The sequence below is a fragment of the Raphanus sativus genome, unplaced genomic scaffold, assembly GCF_000801105.2.
Source record: "Raphanus sativus cultivar WK10039 unplaced genomic scaffold, ASM80110v3 Scaffold2561, whole genome shotgun sequence".
Classification (NCBI taxonomy): Eukaryota; Viridiplantae; Streptophyta; class Magnoliopsida; order Brassicales; family Brassicaceae; genus Raphanus; species Raphanus sativus.
Window position 1 is genome coordinate 365 of NW_026617869.1, and position 14,618 is coordinate 14,982.

At 36.9% G+C, this 14,618-nt stretch overlaps 4 protein-coding genes and 1 pseudogene across 4 annotated transcripts; 1 reads left to right on the forward strand and 4 right to left on the reverse strand.

Moving 5' to 3' along the window:
• Positions 1-2,117: 2,117 nt before the first annotated feature.
• Positions 2,118-3,453, reverse strand: LOC130505760 (uncharacterized). The gene has a single exon (XM_057000361.1). It carries the CDS (start codon positions 3,351-3,353, stop codon positions 2,268-2,270), a length of 1,086 nt encoding a protein of 361 aa, XP_056856341.1. The 5' UTR covers positions 3,354-3,453; the 3' UTR covers positions 2,118-2,267.
• An 869-nt stretch (positions 3,454-4,322) lies between these two features.
• Positions 4,323-5,306, forward strand: LOC130505764 (3-phosphoshikimate 1-carboxyvinyltransferase, chloroplastic-like). Its single transcript, XM_057000364.1, has 4 exons — positions 4,323-4,329; positions 4,714-4,915; positions 4,986-5,109; positions 5,214-5,306. The coding sequence occupies exons 1-4, from the start codon at positions 4,323-4,325 to the stop codon at positions 5,304-5,306; spliced, it is 426 nt and encodes a 141-aa protein (XP_056856344.1).
• A 1,784-nt stretch (positions 5,307-7,090) lies between these two features.
• LOC130505761 (uncharacterized) lies at positions 7,091-8,473 on the reverse strand. The gene has a single exon (XM_057000362.1). The coding sequence runs from the start codon at positions 8,363-8,365 to the stop codon at positions 7,262-7,264; it is 1,104 nt and encodes a 367-aa protein (XP_056856342.1). The 5' UTR covers positions 8,366-8,473; the 3' UTR covers positions 7,091-7,261.
• A 3,216-nt stretch (positions 8,474-11,689) lies between these two features.
• LOC130505765 (UDP-glycosyltransferase 79B9-like) lies at positions 11,690-12,326 on the reverse strand (annotated as a pseudogene).
• Positions 12,327-13,049: 723 nt separating this feature from the next.
• On the reverse strand, positions 13,050-14,169 carry LOC130505762 (uncharacterized protein At2g39795, mitochondrial-like). The gene is made up of 3 exons (XM_057000363.1): positions 13,860-14,169; positions 13,478-13,770; positions 13,050-13,355 (listed from the first exon to the last, which is right to left on the reverse strand). The coding sequence occupies exons 1-3, from the start codon at positions 14,100-14,102 to the stop codon at positions 13,196-13,198; spliced, it is 696 nt and encodes a 231-aa protein (XP_056856343.1). The 5' UTR covers positions 14,103-14,169; the 3' UTR covers positions 13,050-13,195.
• Positions 14,170-14,618: the final 449 nt, after the last annotated feature.

The window sequence follows — 14,618 nt, forward strand, 5'->3', positions numbered from 1 at the left end:
AAATCTATCCATGTTTACAGAAGTTGTAGAGAAAGTTATTGTAGGCTCCACCTTCCAAGTTCCAACACCAATACAAATATAGAGATTATTCCAAGAAAGTAAAAAAATAATTACCATTAATCTTCGTAGTCTTTGAGTACTTGTCTAGAGATTTAGAATGCGTTAGGTTTAGTAGAAATGCAGATGATAATATATAATGGATTTGTACTATTAAGTCTTCCTTTGAAGACTTATCATGCTTAGCTTATTTATATCTATTGTAGTTTATCTTTCTTGTCAAAAGAGGATGGATAATTCCCTCTTTCTATTGTATTGCAGAAATTTGAGTTTGAATGAAAACAAGTTTGTGTTCAAAAAAATAAAAATAAAAATCTCTTGCTATTTTTGTGTCAGTGTGTCCTTGATGTCTAGTACATATTGCAATTTTTTACTTTTGAACTTTGTTAATTGTTATCTTCAAACAAGTATGTTGTTGCCATTTGAGCGGTCAAAACTAGAGATGGCAATTGGGCTCTTCCGTCCCGTTCCGTCCTATACCGCAGCGGGTTCGTCGTCGAGCGGGTCACAGCGGATCTGTCCCGCGCGGGCTGCGGTCTTTCAAATGGCTGCCCAATCCCGTACCGCATAATTTATAAGCCTTCGTGGGCCGTCCCGCGGGACGCCTCCTCCAGTTTTCTTCATGAATGTTAAAGTAGAAGAGTTGTGTAAGAGAGTTGAAAAAAGCTCACCAAAATTGATCGCAACAACATCTAATGTGATCACTCGCCGGTTTAATGGTCTTGAAGTAAGTGAAAACCATTTGGACAGTGAAATTCAACTCTTTCATGTGTATTCCTTGTTTGAGACTTTGTAAAGCAACGTCTCTGCATAGCACCGGTAACTTAATACTAATGGTTGCTTCATCTCCTTCAACCAAATTGTTGAACTTAGAGTATAGAGACAAGATTCTACAGTAACTCAAACATCAATTCGAACAGTTTAAAGAACAAGTAGTAGCTCTTCAACAAGCAGTAGCTCTTTAACAACATTATTGTAACCAATTTTTTTAAATCACCAATTAACAATACTGAAAACAAAACTCATCAACCTAAACAAAAAAATCTCACATAGTAATAAAACAATTTATAATACTGAAAAAAACAAGCAGAAATGGGAACTTATGGTTGCGGGTCTTCAAAATCCCGCGGGTTAACCTGTCCCGCATCCGGCCCGTCTCATTTTGGATCCGTCCCGCATTCGTCCTGTCCCGTTGTGAGCCCGTCCCGCGAGGCCCGCAATTTTGCGGGCTTATCAAATAGAGGCCCAATCCCATCCCACAGCAAGTCTTTACGGGTTAGGCCCGCGGTCCAGATCCTTGATCGCCATCCCTAGTCAAAACTGTTACTCATAAAAATTAATATATGAGAAAATATATAGTGCCGTTCCAATACCTTATTAAGAGTAACATGAGGAAGTTAAAAAAATTCAAATTCGGTAATGAGATTATCTAAACAACGCTTATAGAGTTGTATAGTATCGAGACATGCAAACCCAAAAGTTGGATCATTATTGTATTTTTTTTCTTTTGCCATGACGAGGATATAAGATATAACTGTTTGAGGGGTCAAACCTCCGATTGTGCTAAAAAAGATGATCACGATTTGCCACAATGAGTCATGACATGGAAGAAACACATGAGAAACATGATCGTTGCAATCTGAAATTTTCATAACCAATGTCCTCTCAACATTCGTAATAGAACATATCTCCCACTGTATACCTTAGAACAATGAGAAGACATGGTCATAAAAACTGGTTTGTTCTTTACAGAATCTTGCGAATAAGGGATGGATAGCGATGGACAGTTTAGCATGTATGTTTTTTTTACAGAGATCAATTTTTTCCTCGTTTGATTGCATATAGTGAACTTTAGAATGGACTGAATCATCACTGGAACATTGTTATTTGATTACATGTATCTATGATCACTTGTAAATGGTTGGTTCATATAAATTCAGTCTCTTTGCAAGTTGCTAAAAACCAAATTATCTAGGAAATTTAAAGAAAAAAATCGCGAAAGAAGAAATCTTAGATAAAGACACTATGATATGGTGCCACTACTGATGTCCATACGACTAAAGCAAAGTCAAGAGTATTGTGCAACCAAAATATGGAACTACTGAAGCTCCAAAGAAGGTCCATATTAATTTCATATAAAATCAACAGAGAATGCATGGATGGATGATTGCGCTGATTAAACATAATGAAGGAAGCATAACTAACTCAACTCAACTCTCTATATTTTGAGGTGGAAAGAAAAAAACGGGTAATGTGCAGTTACCAGTTACATCGCTAATGAATGGCGAGATATGAGTAGGACAGACGATGGCGAGTTCGTCCTCATCGTTCAAAAAGACTATATTAGGGTTCACGTCGGGAAAGGAGCTAGCATTGACACAGAATGGTTCAGACTTGGAGAGGAAAATGGCTAGATCTCCAATGTCTTTAGTGTAAACAGCGTTTCCTAGTCCGTCTAGCTTGAACACCATCAAAGCCTTTGTTTCCATCCTGGCAACGCCTTTGAAGATCTTGGTTGTCTTCTTGTACCACTTGATCAAGAAAGTTTCACCGGTGCTTCTTGACTCCACCAAGTGTTCGCTTTTGCAGCACGCTTCCAGAAGCTCTCGTTTCTTCTTTGAAAGCTTGGGAAGGTTATCCAAGCACAAGTTCTGCAACTTGGTGTTCTTTTTGAGGAGGAGATCCCATGATGCGATGAGATGACCACCAGAACCAGGCATGAGAAACATCTCATCTTTCTTGGAAAACATGACACGTGAGGAGAAGAAGCAGGGGTTCTCGATCCTGATGTTGGTCCACTCTGAGTTTCTCTGAGCTGGTCTGCAAAAGCTGATCTGTGGTCCCAAGAACTTGACAGCCACGACACAGTCCTCATCCTCAGGGGAAGACGTGGACATTGACACGTTGGTGACGATTTGGGTTTGGCAATGAGGCAGAGTCACAAGAGGAGGTAAAGGGATGCGTTTCGGGTCCGTATACGATGCACTTGGGTTTAGATCGTCTTGGAGACGCAGTATGCCGTCTTTCTTCAAAGTAGCCACCCAACCATGGGATGACCCGATGGTTACCGAATCATCAGTGTCATACACCAAGTCCCAAGGCACAACCTTATCAATGCCGTGAGGTTGATCAGCATACAAAACACGGAGTTTTGCCTCATTAGGTCCCCAGCTGCCAGCGGCGAAGATGAAACAAGGAGCGGTTTGCGGCAAGGAAGTTGAGACAAGCGGAGAGGATCTTACCAGCACAGGTCTCCTAAAGCATAGTTTCAAGGGATGGTTGAGAAGCAGAGACATGGTGAATAAGATATGCAAGAGATTGGCAAGGCAGAAAATAACCCTAATTATGATGGTGCATTAATGTAGAGGAAGTAAAAGACTTGACTACCAAGTTTTCCGTCTTTAATTTTGGTCCTACACAATCTTAATTTGATTTCATTTCTTTTTACGATCAAACCATCCATTTTAAAACTCTTTATTTGTCACCAAATCTTTCATTTTAATTGGATTAAACTCAATTAATTCATTTTGTATTTTATATATATATATATATATACACCATATACTGACAGATTTTTTTTTGATTATCTAGAGGTTCTGGGCCGAGGCCCATAATCCTCTAGGCCAAGACGGGGCTGGTGCTGATACTTTATGGCGTAAAACATCTCTCCCACGATGAATTGAACCCAGGAGCACAACAACACCAACGTCTGCGCTTAAACCATACACCGACAGATTTGAAACTAGATAATGTTGAAACATTGTTTTACTTATATCTTTAACAATTACATAAAACATTATTAGTAATTTTTATGGTTGTAAATAAAAACAAAAGCTAAAGTGACTTGTTACCACCCAGCCAATCACTCTCATTATGTTAATTCATCTTCTATGTCACACTACTTAAATATATTAATTAATCTTATATATTAACGACAAGTATTTTAAAATAAATAAATAAATGAACAAATATTTTTCTTTAAATAAAAATAGGCGTAATTCTATAAACAGAGAACCGAAAACGAAAGCAAAGTAACCGAGCGGTTCGTAAGTTTCTATTAAAAAAACTAATGTTGAAAATACAATAGGCATCCGAGTTTTCAAAATATAATTTAACCTAATATTCTACAAACATTTTTTTAAACCTAATATTTTTTATACAAAATATTTGAATTTTTTTTTAACCAGTCGAATAGCTTTTATTCAAAATATTAGAAATTTCCCAAATTATTCATTTTTTCACGATTGTGTATGATTGATATAGGAATGAGAGGTTTGCCACGAATGTGTAAGACTATTATAACAATGTTCCTCTATAGAGGGAATCTTTTGCTTCCAAAAAGCCTAAAAAGTAGGGTAAGAAGAAACGTAAAGATGAGTTCAACCAACATGGACAACTTGTTTAGTCGAGAGGCTTGAGTCTGGTGGAATGCACGGGCCACGGGGACGTGATTTTGGTAGACGTTCCCGTACCGGAAACGTCCCAGGGACGGAAACACCATCGAAACGTTACGGGGACATCTTGAGGATGCAATGCATGTGATAATTGACCTATGCATGTTTTGAAATGAATTTTATTCGAAATTATAGTATTTTAAGCTAATCCACAAGAAATGGTTTCTTGATTGACACATTAGACATGTTTTGTATTTTTCAGGTGAAGCTATTAGTAGTCATTACTTGACCGCTCTTCTCATGGCAGCTCCTTTAGCTCTTGGAGACGTGGAGATTGAGATCATTGATAAAATGATTTCTGTTCCATATGTTGAAATGACATTGAAGATGGAACGTTTTGGTGTTAGTGCCGAGCATAGTGATAGCTGTGATCGTTCTTTGTCACGAGACAGTCAGAAATACAAGTAAGACGGTCATAACTTAGAATCAGATTGACACAGAAGAATGACTGACCAAATGGCAAAATTGATTTAGGTCGCCTGGTAATGCTAATGTAGAAGGTGAAGGTGATGCGCCTAGTGCTAATTATTTTCTTGCTGGTGCTAACATTACTGGTGAAACTGTCATTGTTGAAGGTTGTGGAACAGCCAGCCTGCAGGTAATACTAAGTTTATGTGAAATTTGATTAGCTCAAAGTTTCGTCTTTGACTAGTTGTGTGAAGAATCTAAGCTCTTTTTTTTTGTGTGTGATGAATCTCTAAGGGAGATGTGAAGTTTGCTGAGTTTCTTGAGAAAATGGGATGTAAAGTGTCCTGGACAGAGAACAGTCTTATTGACCATCTAGAGATGCTTTAGGAATGAGACACTTGCGCGCTGTTGATGTAAACATGAACACTTGAGAAAATGGGATGTAAAGTGTCCTGGACAGAAGACAGTCTCATTGCCCTTTGTATTTTTTATTTAAAAATAAACTAAACATCAATTTGTGTAGTTTATCAATATTGTTTAGTTTATTTTTAATTCTATGGGTTGCAACGGGATAGTTTCTTGAAGCTTTCTTCTGGTTTTATAAAAAAATTATCCCAATGTAACACCAAATGTAAAACAGTTTTTTTTTTTAATTAATTTAATATTCTTTGAAAGAAGAAATTAACTAAACCTCGTAAGGTTTAAAAATTGGTTTAAATAAAAGACTAAAAATGACTTACATCAACCCTATTTTACCCTACATAGGAAGATTTATAAGAAGGCTCATTTGGACAAAAAATTAAAAATAAGAAGGCTCATTTATTGGTATTTTTTTTTTTGGAACACGTTTATTGGAAATGTATAGAAATTTAGAGAAAAATCCGTAGCAAAATTGATGCTAAGGACTACCACATTATGCTAAGGACAACCACATTGATTAGATACTGATTTATAAGAAGGTTTATTTGGACAAACATGCACATTGATTAGATACCTGAATATCTTAAAGTAAAAAAAATAATGATTTTATTTAGGATAATAACTGGATCAGTAGGACAATTCGACTCATTTTTCTTGCATCTTTTTATTATATTTTAAAACTTTTTAGGCTTAGATACTTAGTCTAAAAGTATCAATGGAGCTGGGCCTAATATCAGCTGGAAGTGAAGATCCAAGAGGAACATGTCTAAAACTATCAATGGAGCTGGCCTAATATCAGCTGAAAGTGAAGGCCCAAGAGGAACGTGATCAAGATGCCGCGAAACGCCGACGATCAATTCACTCATGCTAATATCAGCTTGGCTCAACGAGAGCTTGGGTATAAACCCACGACGGATTTGCAGACGGGTTGAAGAAGTTGGTGAGAAGAAGCTCCGAGGATTCATTTGACATTCCAAAAAATCACCGAATTTTACAATTTTTTATTCGGTGGTGAACCATATATGTGTATTCAAGTGTGTGGACTTTATTTAACCTCGACAAATCTAAGTGAAACACTAAATCTTTAGTAAGTTCAAGTTTACTAACTTTAAATAAAAAATTTAACGGAATACGTAGCAAGTGATTGATGTCTGAATCAAATAAGTGGCTGTGGGAGTGAGCTTGCATGCTCTCAAAGAGAATGTACGTAGTCGGGCAAAAGAAGAAAAACGATCAAATTCGGTTTCTTCAAAACGATATATACTTACTTTTTTTTTCAAAGAGAATGTAACGGACCATGTACTGATGATAACTCTAGTTATAATGGTGATAACATCTTCGCCGTGCGACAGTGTTAGAAAAAGAAGCCTTTTACGGCAACAAAAAAAAATTAAGAAATCAAGGGCATCATCTATTACCATCATAAGCTTCGGAGCTCCATCCGAATGTTTCGTGATAATATGTTCAGGTCCGGCTCTGCCGGTCCAGCGATGGACAGTTTAGCATGTATGTTTTTTTTACAGGAATCAATTTTTTTTCCTCGTTTGATTGCATATAGTAAACTTTAGAATGGACTGAATCATCACTGGAACATTGTTATTTGATTACATGTATCTATGATCACTTGTAAATGGTTGGTTCATATAAATTCAGTCTCTTTGCAAGTTGCTAAAAACCAAATTATCTAGGAAATTTAAAAAAAAAATCGCGAAAGAAGAAATCTTAGATAAAGACACTATGATATGGTGCCACTACTGATGTCCCATACGACTAAAGCAAAGTCAAGAGTATTGTGCAACCAAAATATGGAACTACTGAAGCTCCAAAGAAAGTCCATATTAATTTCATATAAAATCAAGCGAATTTAATCAACAGAGAATGCATGGATGATTGCTGATTAAACATAAATGAAGGGAGTATAACTAACTCAACTCTATATTTTGAGGTGGAATGTAAAAAGGGGGGACTATGGATTCACCAGTTCTAAGGCTAATTAATGGCGAGATATGAGTAGGACAGACGATGGCGAGTTCGCCCATATCGTTCAAATGGACTCTATTAGGGGCCAAGTCGGGAAAGGAGCTAGCATTGACACAGAATGGTTCAGACTTGGAGAGGAAAATGGCTAGGTCTCCAATGTCTTTAGTGTAAACAGCGTTTCCTAGTCCGTCTAGCTTGAACACCATCAAAGCCTTTGTTTTCATCCTGGCAACGCCTTTGAAGATCTTGGTTGTCTTCTTGTACCACTTGATCAAGAAAGTCTCACCGGTGCTTCTTGACTCCACCAAGTGTTCGCTTTTGCAGCACGCTTCCAGAAGCTCTCGTTTCTTCTTTGAAAGCTTGGGAAGGTTATCCAAGCACAAGTTCTGCAACTTGGTGTTCTTTTTGAGGAGGAGATCCCATGATGCGATGAGATGACCACCAGAACCAGGCATGAGAAACATCTCATCTTTCTTGGAAAACATGACACGTGAGGAGAAGAAGCAGGGGTTCTCGATCCTGATGTTGGTCCACTCTGAGTTTCTTTGAGCTGGTCTGCAAAAGCTGATCTGTGGTCCCAAGAACTTGACAGCCACGACACAGTCCTCATCCTCAGGGGAAGACGTGGACATTGACACGTTGGTGACGATTTGGGTTTGGCAATGAGGCAGAGTCACAAGAGGAGGTAAAGGGATGCGTTTCGGGTTCGTATACGATGCACTTGGGTTTAGATCGTCTTGGAGACGCAGTATGCCGTCTTTCTTCAAAGTAGCCACCCAACCATGGGATGACCCGATGGTTACCGAATCATCAGTGTCATACACCAAGTCCCGAGGCACAACCTTATGCAGATCAATGCCGTGAGGTTGATTATATTGATCTGCATATATAACACCGAGTTTTGCCTCATTAAGTCCCCAGCTGCCAACTCGGACGATGGTACAAGGAGCGGTTTGCGGCAAGGAAGTTGAGACAAGCGGAGAGGATCTTACCAGCACAGGTCTCCTAAAGCATAGCTTCAAGGGATGGTTGAGAAGCAGAGACATGGTTGAATATGATATGCAAGAGATTGGCAAGGAAGAAAATAACCCTAATTATGATGGGTGTTATATATTCGCATTAATGTAGAGGAAGTACAAGACTTGTCAACCAAGTTTCCGTCTTTAATTTTGGTCATACACAATCTTAATTTGATTTCATTTCTTTTTACGATCAAACCATCCATTTTAAAACTCTTTGTTATTTGCCACTGAATCTTTCATTTTAATTGGATTAATTTAAACTCAATTAATTCATTTTGTATTTTCCATGTATATGTAATTTTCGTAAAGACTTTTTTTTTGTATGGTAGTCACAAAATCTGTGCACACATTCAGATTTTTCAGTTTTTTCTTTTTCAGTTCATCATTTGGAACTTATAATTGCAACGAAACTCTGCTTTCCTATGTTTTGTTCATCATAGTGGCCGTTTGATCTCGCTGGTTGATTCTTTGTCGTCGGGGTCTTCTTCTTCGACAAAGAGGCTCCGGCGGGGAGGAGGACGAAGTCGTCGTATGGGAGGTCGGTGAGCAGTGCGGCGAGGATGGCGAGGAAGTCGGTGGCGATAGTGTGTAATGGGAGAAGCTCGTTGATGGCTGTGATGATACAAGCGATTGCTCATAGGGTGAGTTATGTGTGGGTGGTTGATGAAGATGGTTGTTTGGTTGGTATGGTTACTTTTGTTGATATTTTGAAGCTCTTTAGAGGATTTTTGGATGATCAACACTAAGAATCATTATCATCATCATAAGTTTTATTACATTTTTTTGTAAGAAATTTCATAAACATACAGCCAAAACAGACGTTGTATGAGTTTCTTTTGGTGAAAGTTGCCATAAGACCAAAGTTCTTGAGGAATATTTCGGGTCATGTGTTAAATATCTTTGATTTTTGGATCTCAATGACAGTTTTGAATCTTAAATTTCAGCTCATAATCTCTCTTTACCACATGGACCAGCGTATGTATGATAAGAGAAGTCAGAACAAATATTCAGTTTCTGCTCAAGAAGAGTTATATTGCTAACCATGATCTTTATATTCGTGTTCATATAATACAAAATAGTATTAGAATTATTATAGTTTATTGGATTTGTTCAAAAATGAACATGAATGAGAACCACGTTTGTCGACCACGTATATCAGCAGCAATTTGGGTCTTACATCTAGTTATAAACCTAAAAGTTGATGAATCTTGTGTCTAAAATATTTTTAAGAATGACAATATTGAATCTAAATTACAAAACAAAACAGAAAAATACATCAAAAATAGGTGTATCGTGATGTTGATTGAAGAATATGCAAGACTGATTCTCTTTTCGTTAATTAGTACACACTTGACTTTACTTTTGTTTTCTAATGAACACACACTTAACTAGTACAAATTCCAAAGATTTGGTTTTGGATTTGTACAGCTAGCTTGCTAAGTGCTAACGCGGTTGGTTAAATGCCACGTGATATATAAATCTTCCATTGTGTTTGGTGCATGTTTTAATATATGGTCTCGTGCGTCTTTGTCTCACTTTGATTGTGAAAGATGGCTATCACTATTGGATCTAAACACTGATATATGCATAACACATCTTGTTTAGGATGCTTTTTCAAGCCTACGCCAATGTTTCACATGCCCATAAACTCTGTTGAACAGAACATAGGAAAGCAGATTTCGTTGCAATGATTAGTTCCAAATCATGAACTGAAAAAAAAGTGAACATTGAGCAATCTGAATGTGTGGAAAAAATTTGTGACTACCAAACAATAAAGTCTCTACAACAATTACATACACATGGAAAATACACAATGAATTAAATGACACTGAAAGAAGTAAATGTTATTGTTGTTACCATTGCCTAAAGCTAGTAATTTTGCTTTTGCATTTGTGTTTATATTTAGTATTTTCAGACATAATATACTTCTGACGGAAGAGTCAAGTGTCGCAGTCCTCTGTTTTCTCATTTCTCTTCATGCCTCGACTGTTTTTAAGACATAATATGCCTCTGAGACTCGTTTTAAAGCGTCAATTTTTCTTATTTCGTTCTAAATGAATTGATTGTGTTAACTAAAAGTCTAAAAACAATCACATATAATGGTGATAAGTGATAACAAATCCTAATGGCTAAGTTTGTCTTTCAAGAACAGAATTAACGGCTAAGTTTTTTCTGGACAAATAAATCCTAATGAAAAGTGACAAGTTTTCATTGGGGAAGAGTTGAAACAAATATTGTCAAAACAACTAGCAACTCGCCAACTCCTTGCAAGATAATGGCGATAACAAGTTCATCCAAGATAAAATCTCACCTAAAAGTTTTCACATGTCAACAAAAGACTTGACATCCTTGAGCCACTAAAAACGCTCTCTACTGGCTTTGTTGACCAAATAACCAGCCACAACTTCAGTGATGGTTGGCTTGATCCCTCTGATCTCCAAAAACCTGTGGAAAGCCTTCTGCAAATTTTCATCCAAATCACTGCCAAAAAAAAACCAAAAGACAGTCAAATAACATATCAAATCTGTCACATAACAAATCTCATAGACAAATATATATATATAGAGAGAGAGAGCAGTAAAATCAAAAACATACTCAATTTCAGGGCCTTGGTAGGGATTTCTAGGTTCATGGGGTTGCAGGACAGATACAGCATTGATGATAATCTCATTGACAAAAGCTTTGACACCAAACTCAATACAGATACATTGATGATCATGGGAATTCCTTTTAGTAGTTCTTCATCATCTAACTGCGGAGGAGGGATTACTTGGACAAGAATGGTCTCATCCTCAAACTCCCTAGTAGTTAAATGTGCTTAAATTTTAGATTTGACCAATAAGAAAAAGAAACTGATACGAAAACTGATATACAAATAGTTTTATGTTGTAATAAGATCAACTCTGAATTAAGAAAAAAACTTGATGTAATCTTTTTTTTTTTGTAACACGCACTTGATGTAATCAATATTAAGATAATATACTTTTGACCACTGACATGATGGTAACGCTATAAATGTTTTTGGAGCATAACACTATAAATTTTTCTCAAAAAAAAACATAACTCTATAAAATGTATTTAACTTTTTTTTTTGAAAGCTAAAATGTATTTAACTTACGGCTTGTAATTTGTTTAATTTCAGTGTATTTTAAAAGTCAACTCTTTTTTGTTATGGAAATTTGTTTAATGTTCTTATAAAATTGATGGAGAAAGCATATCGCAAAATGATTTGACAGATTTTATTAAAACCAAAAGTACAAAGATAACTGCTGTGTTGCATAGTTTAAGTATATTATTATTGCATTGTTTGAAACAACTGCTACGTACTTCTTCTCAAGTTAAAGTAATTCATTCAAGTTTTGTATCCTTGAATAAGTTCTCTACAGTCTCAACAAATTTATCAGTGTAACCGGTTAATAACCCAGGACTAACCACAAGCTCCTTCAACTTGGAGTGGTTCTTCCTCACCTGACTCCCAATCTCACTATCTTTGTCCATCACAGAGTTGACCGCAACACTCAAGTTCTCCTTGGAGAACCATCCTGTTTCTTCTCTTGGTACTTCAACCGCAACCTCGAGTTCATCGGTCAACAATCTCGTGTTGAGAACTTGATCAGCCAAATACGGAATCAAGACTATCTGGCAATCACTCATTAGAGACTCCCACATCGAACCGAATCCACAATGGCTCACAAAGCAGCCTACTGATGGATGAGCCAATATCAATTGGTTGCTGCACCCACTCTCCCCAAACTATTCCACGACCCTTTACCCTCTCCTCGAATCCTTCTGGTAAGGCTTCTTGAATAGTCTTTGCACCTTTTGGTGGCGTTACCGCTACAAAAAACGGCAGACCAGTGAGCTCCATTCCTAAACATAGTTCTTGGAATTGGTCTTTCTCAAGAGTGATTGCAATGCGAAGATATCCACTGTACACAACGAGCAGGCTTTTCGCATTGGCAACAGCAGCACTGCATACATTCATGTTGATCTACATAGTACATAGTATAAAACTTGCCGCAACTATAGGGAGGAAAAGACAGTTGTTGTATAGGAGACTTGAGCACCAAGTTAACTCATTTCATACTCTTTTTTTTCCCAATAAATCCTTTAAATAGAAAGAGACAATTAATTACCAGATGACAATGAGTTGCATTAGGAGTTGATCCAAAGGGAAAATTTAAGCAAAGGTGTCTGGGATGTGGGTATTCTCTACAAGGAGTCAGTTCAAGAGATTCCACCAAATTTTCAAAACTAAAACTAGAAAGAAGTATTGATATAAACACTAGAATTAAACCCTAAAGTTCAAAACTGAAACCTGGCCTGACTCATGGATAATATCCAGATCTTTATTTGCTTATCGCCATCACTGGAGACTGAGAGCTTTTTAAAGTAAAAAGAATCAAAAGGGACGAAATCAAGAATGGGGAAGTCCTCTGTCTCCTCGATTCACTTCATGTCTTGTCTGTTTTTCAGACATAATATACTTCTGACGGAAGATTCAAAAGTGTCGCAGTCCTCTGTTTTATCATTTCTCTTCATGCCTCGACTGTTTTTAGACATAATATGCCTCTGAGAGGGAGATACTTTTTCTCTCCAATCCCAGAGTCGTTTTAAAGCGTCAATTCTTCTTATTTCGTTCTAAATGAATTGATTGTGTTAAATAAAAACAATCACATATAATGATGATAACAAATCCTAATGGCTAAGTTTTTTCTGGATAAATAAATTCTAACGAAAAGTGACAAGTTTTCATTGGGGAAATTGAAACAAATATTGTCAAAACAACTAGCAACTCATTGCAAGATAATGGTGATAACAAGTTCATCCAAGATAAATTTTCACCTACAAGTTTCACATGTCAACAAAAGACTTGACATCATTGAGCCACTGAAGACGCTCCCTGCTGTCTTTGTTGGCCATATAATCAGCCATAAACTCAGTGATGGTGGGCTTGAACCCTCTGATCTCCAAAAACCTGTGGAAAGCCTTTTGCAAATTCTCATCCAAGTCACTGCCAAAAAAAACCCAAAAACCAGTCAAATATAACATATTAAATCTCATAGACATATATCTAGAGAGAGAGAGAGAGAGAGAGAGAGAGAGAGAGAGAGAGGGCAGTAAATCAAAACATACTCAAATTCAGGGCCTTTGTAGGGGTACGTAGGTTCATGGGGTTGTTGGACGTATACACCATTGATGATAATCTCATCTACAAAAGCTTCGACTTCAAACTCAAGACAGGGACCATCATCTTTTTTCGTAACATTGATGATCATGGGAATTCCTCCTTTTAATAGTTCTTCCTTATCAAACGGCGCATAAGGGTCAATTTCGACAAAAATGGTTTCATCCTTAAACTCTCTAATCATACATATATCTTGTTGCCATGTCAGATCATTGATGCGGAAAGGAAACCCTTCTGGCAACTGTTACATTGACAAATTCAAAAATTCATACTCATAAAACCATACAAAACACATGAGAGAGAGATATAGGGAATGTATATAGAACTTACCTCAGGAGCCTCGTTAACAAAGGAGCATTTGATTTCAGATTCGAGGACGCTAACCAGATTCTGGTCGGCGGTGATAGCACTTAGTGTCGAACCTCTCGAGAATGAAATCAGCGATGATGCACGGCTGAACTGATGGCTACCACCAAGAGTCACTCTCTGGGCACCAGTTTGGAGACTCACCGAAGATCTAACCGCACGGAAGGGAAGAGCGGCAACTGTAGACGAAGAACAAAATAACGACATTTCCAGAGGATTCTTCTAGGGTTTGTGCCAAGAAAGGTGTGCTGCGCTAGAGGAAGATCGAAGGGTTAACCAATAGTTAAATACTCATTTTGGTATGGTCAAATGTGCTTAAATGTTAGATTTGACCAATAAGAAAAAGAAACCGATACGAAAACGGATACTCCCTCCATTGCTAAAAATAACATTTTCTAGACAATTCACAAATACCAAAAAAACAATCAATATTTTCAATTAAACTTTTTATTTATATTTATTATACACTTTCCAATAACTATGAACCAATAATATTTAGTCAATTCAATTATTTTCAATTAATATGTTTTAAAAGTATCAAAAATACCTTAAAAATATAAAAAGTCTATCATTATGGAACAAAACTAAAATCTAAAAAATCATATTTTCAGAAACGCGGGTAGTATACAAATAGTTTTACGAAAAATCGCATAAAAAACCATCAAAACGTCACTTAATGACACTTTAAACATTGAAGTAATTTCACTAACACTTTTAACCTTC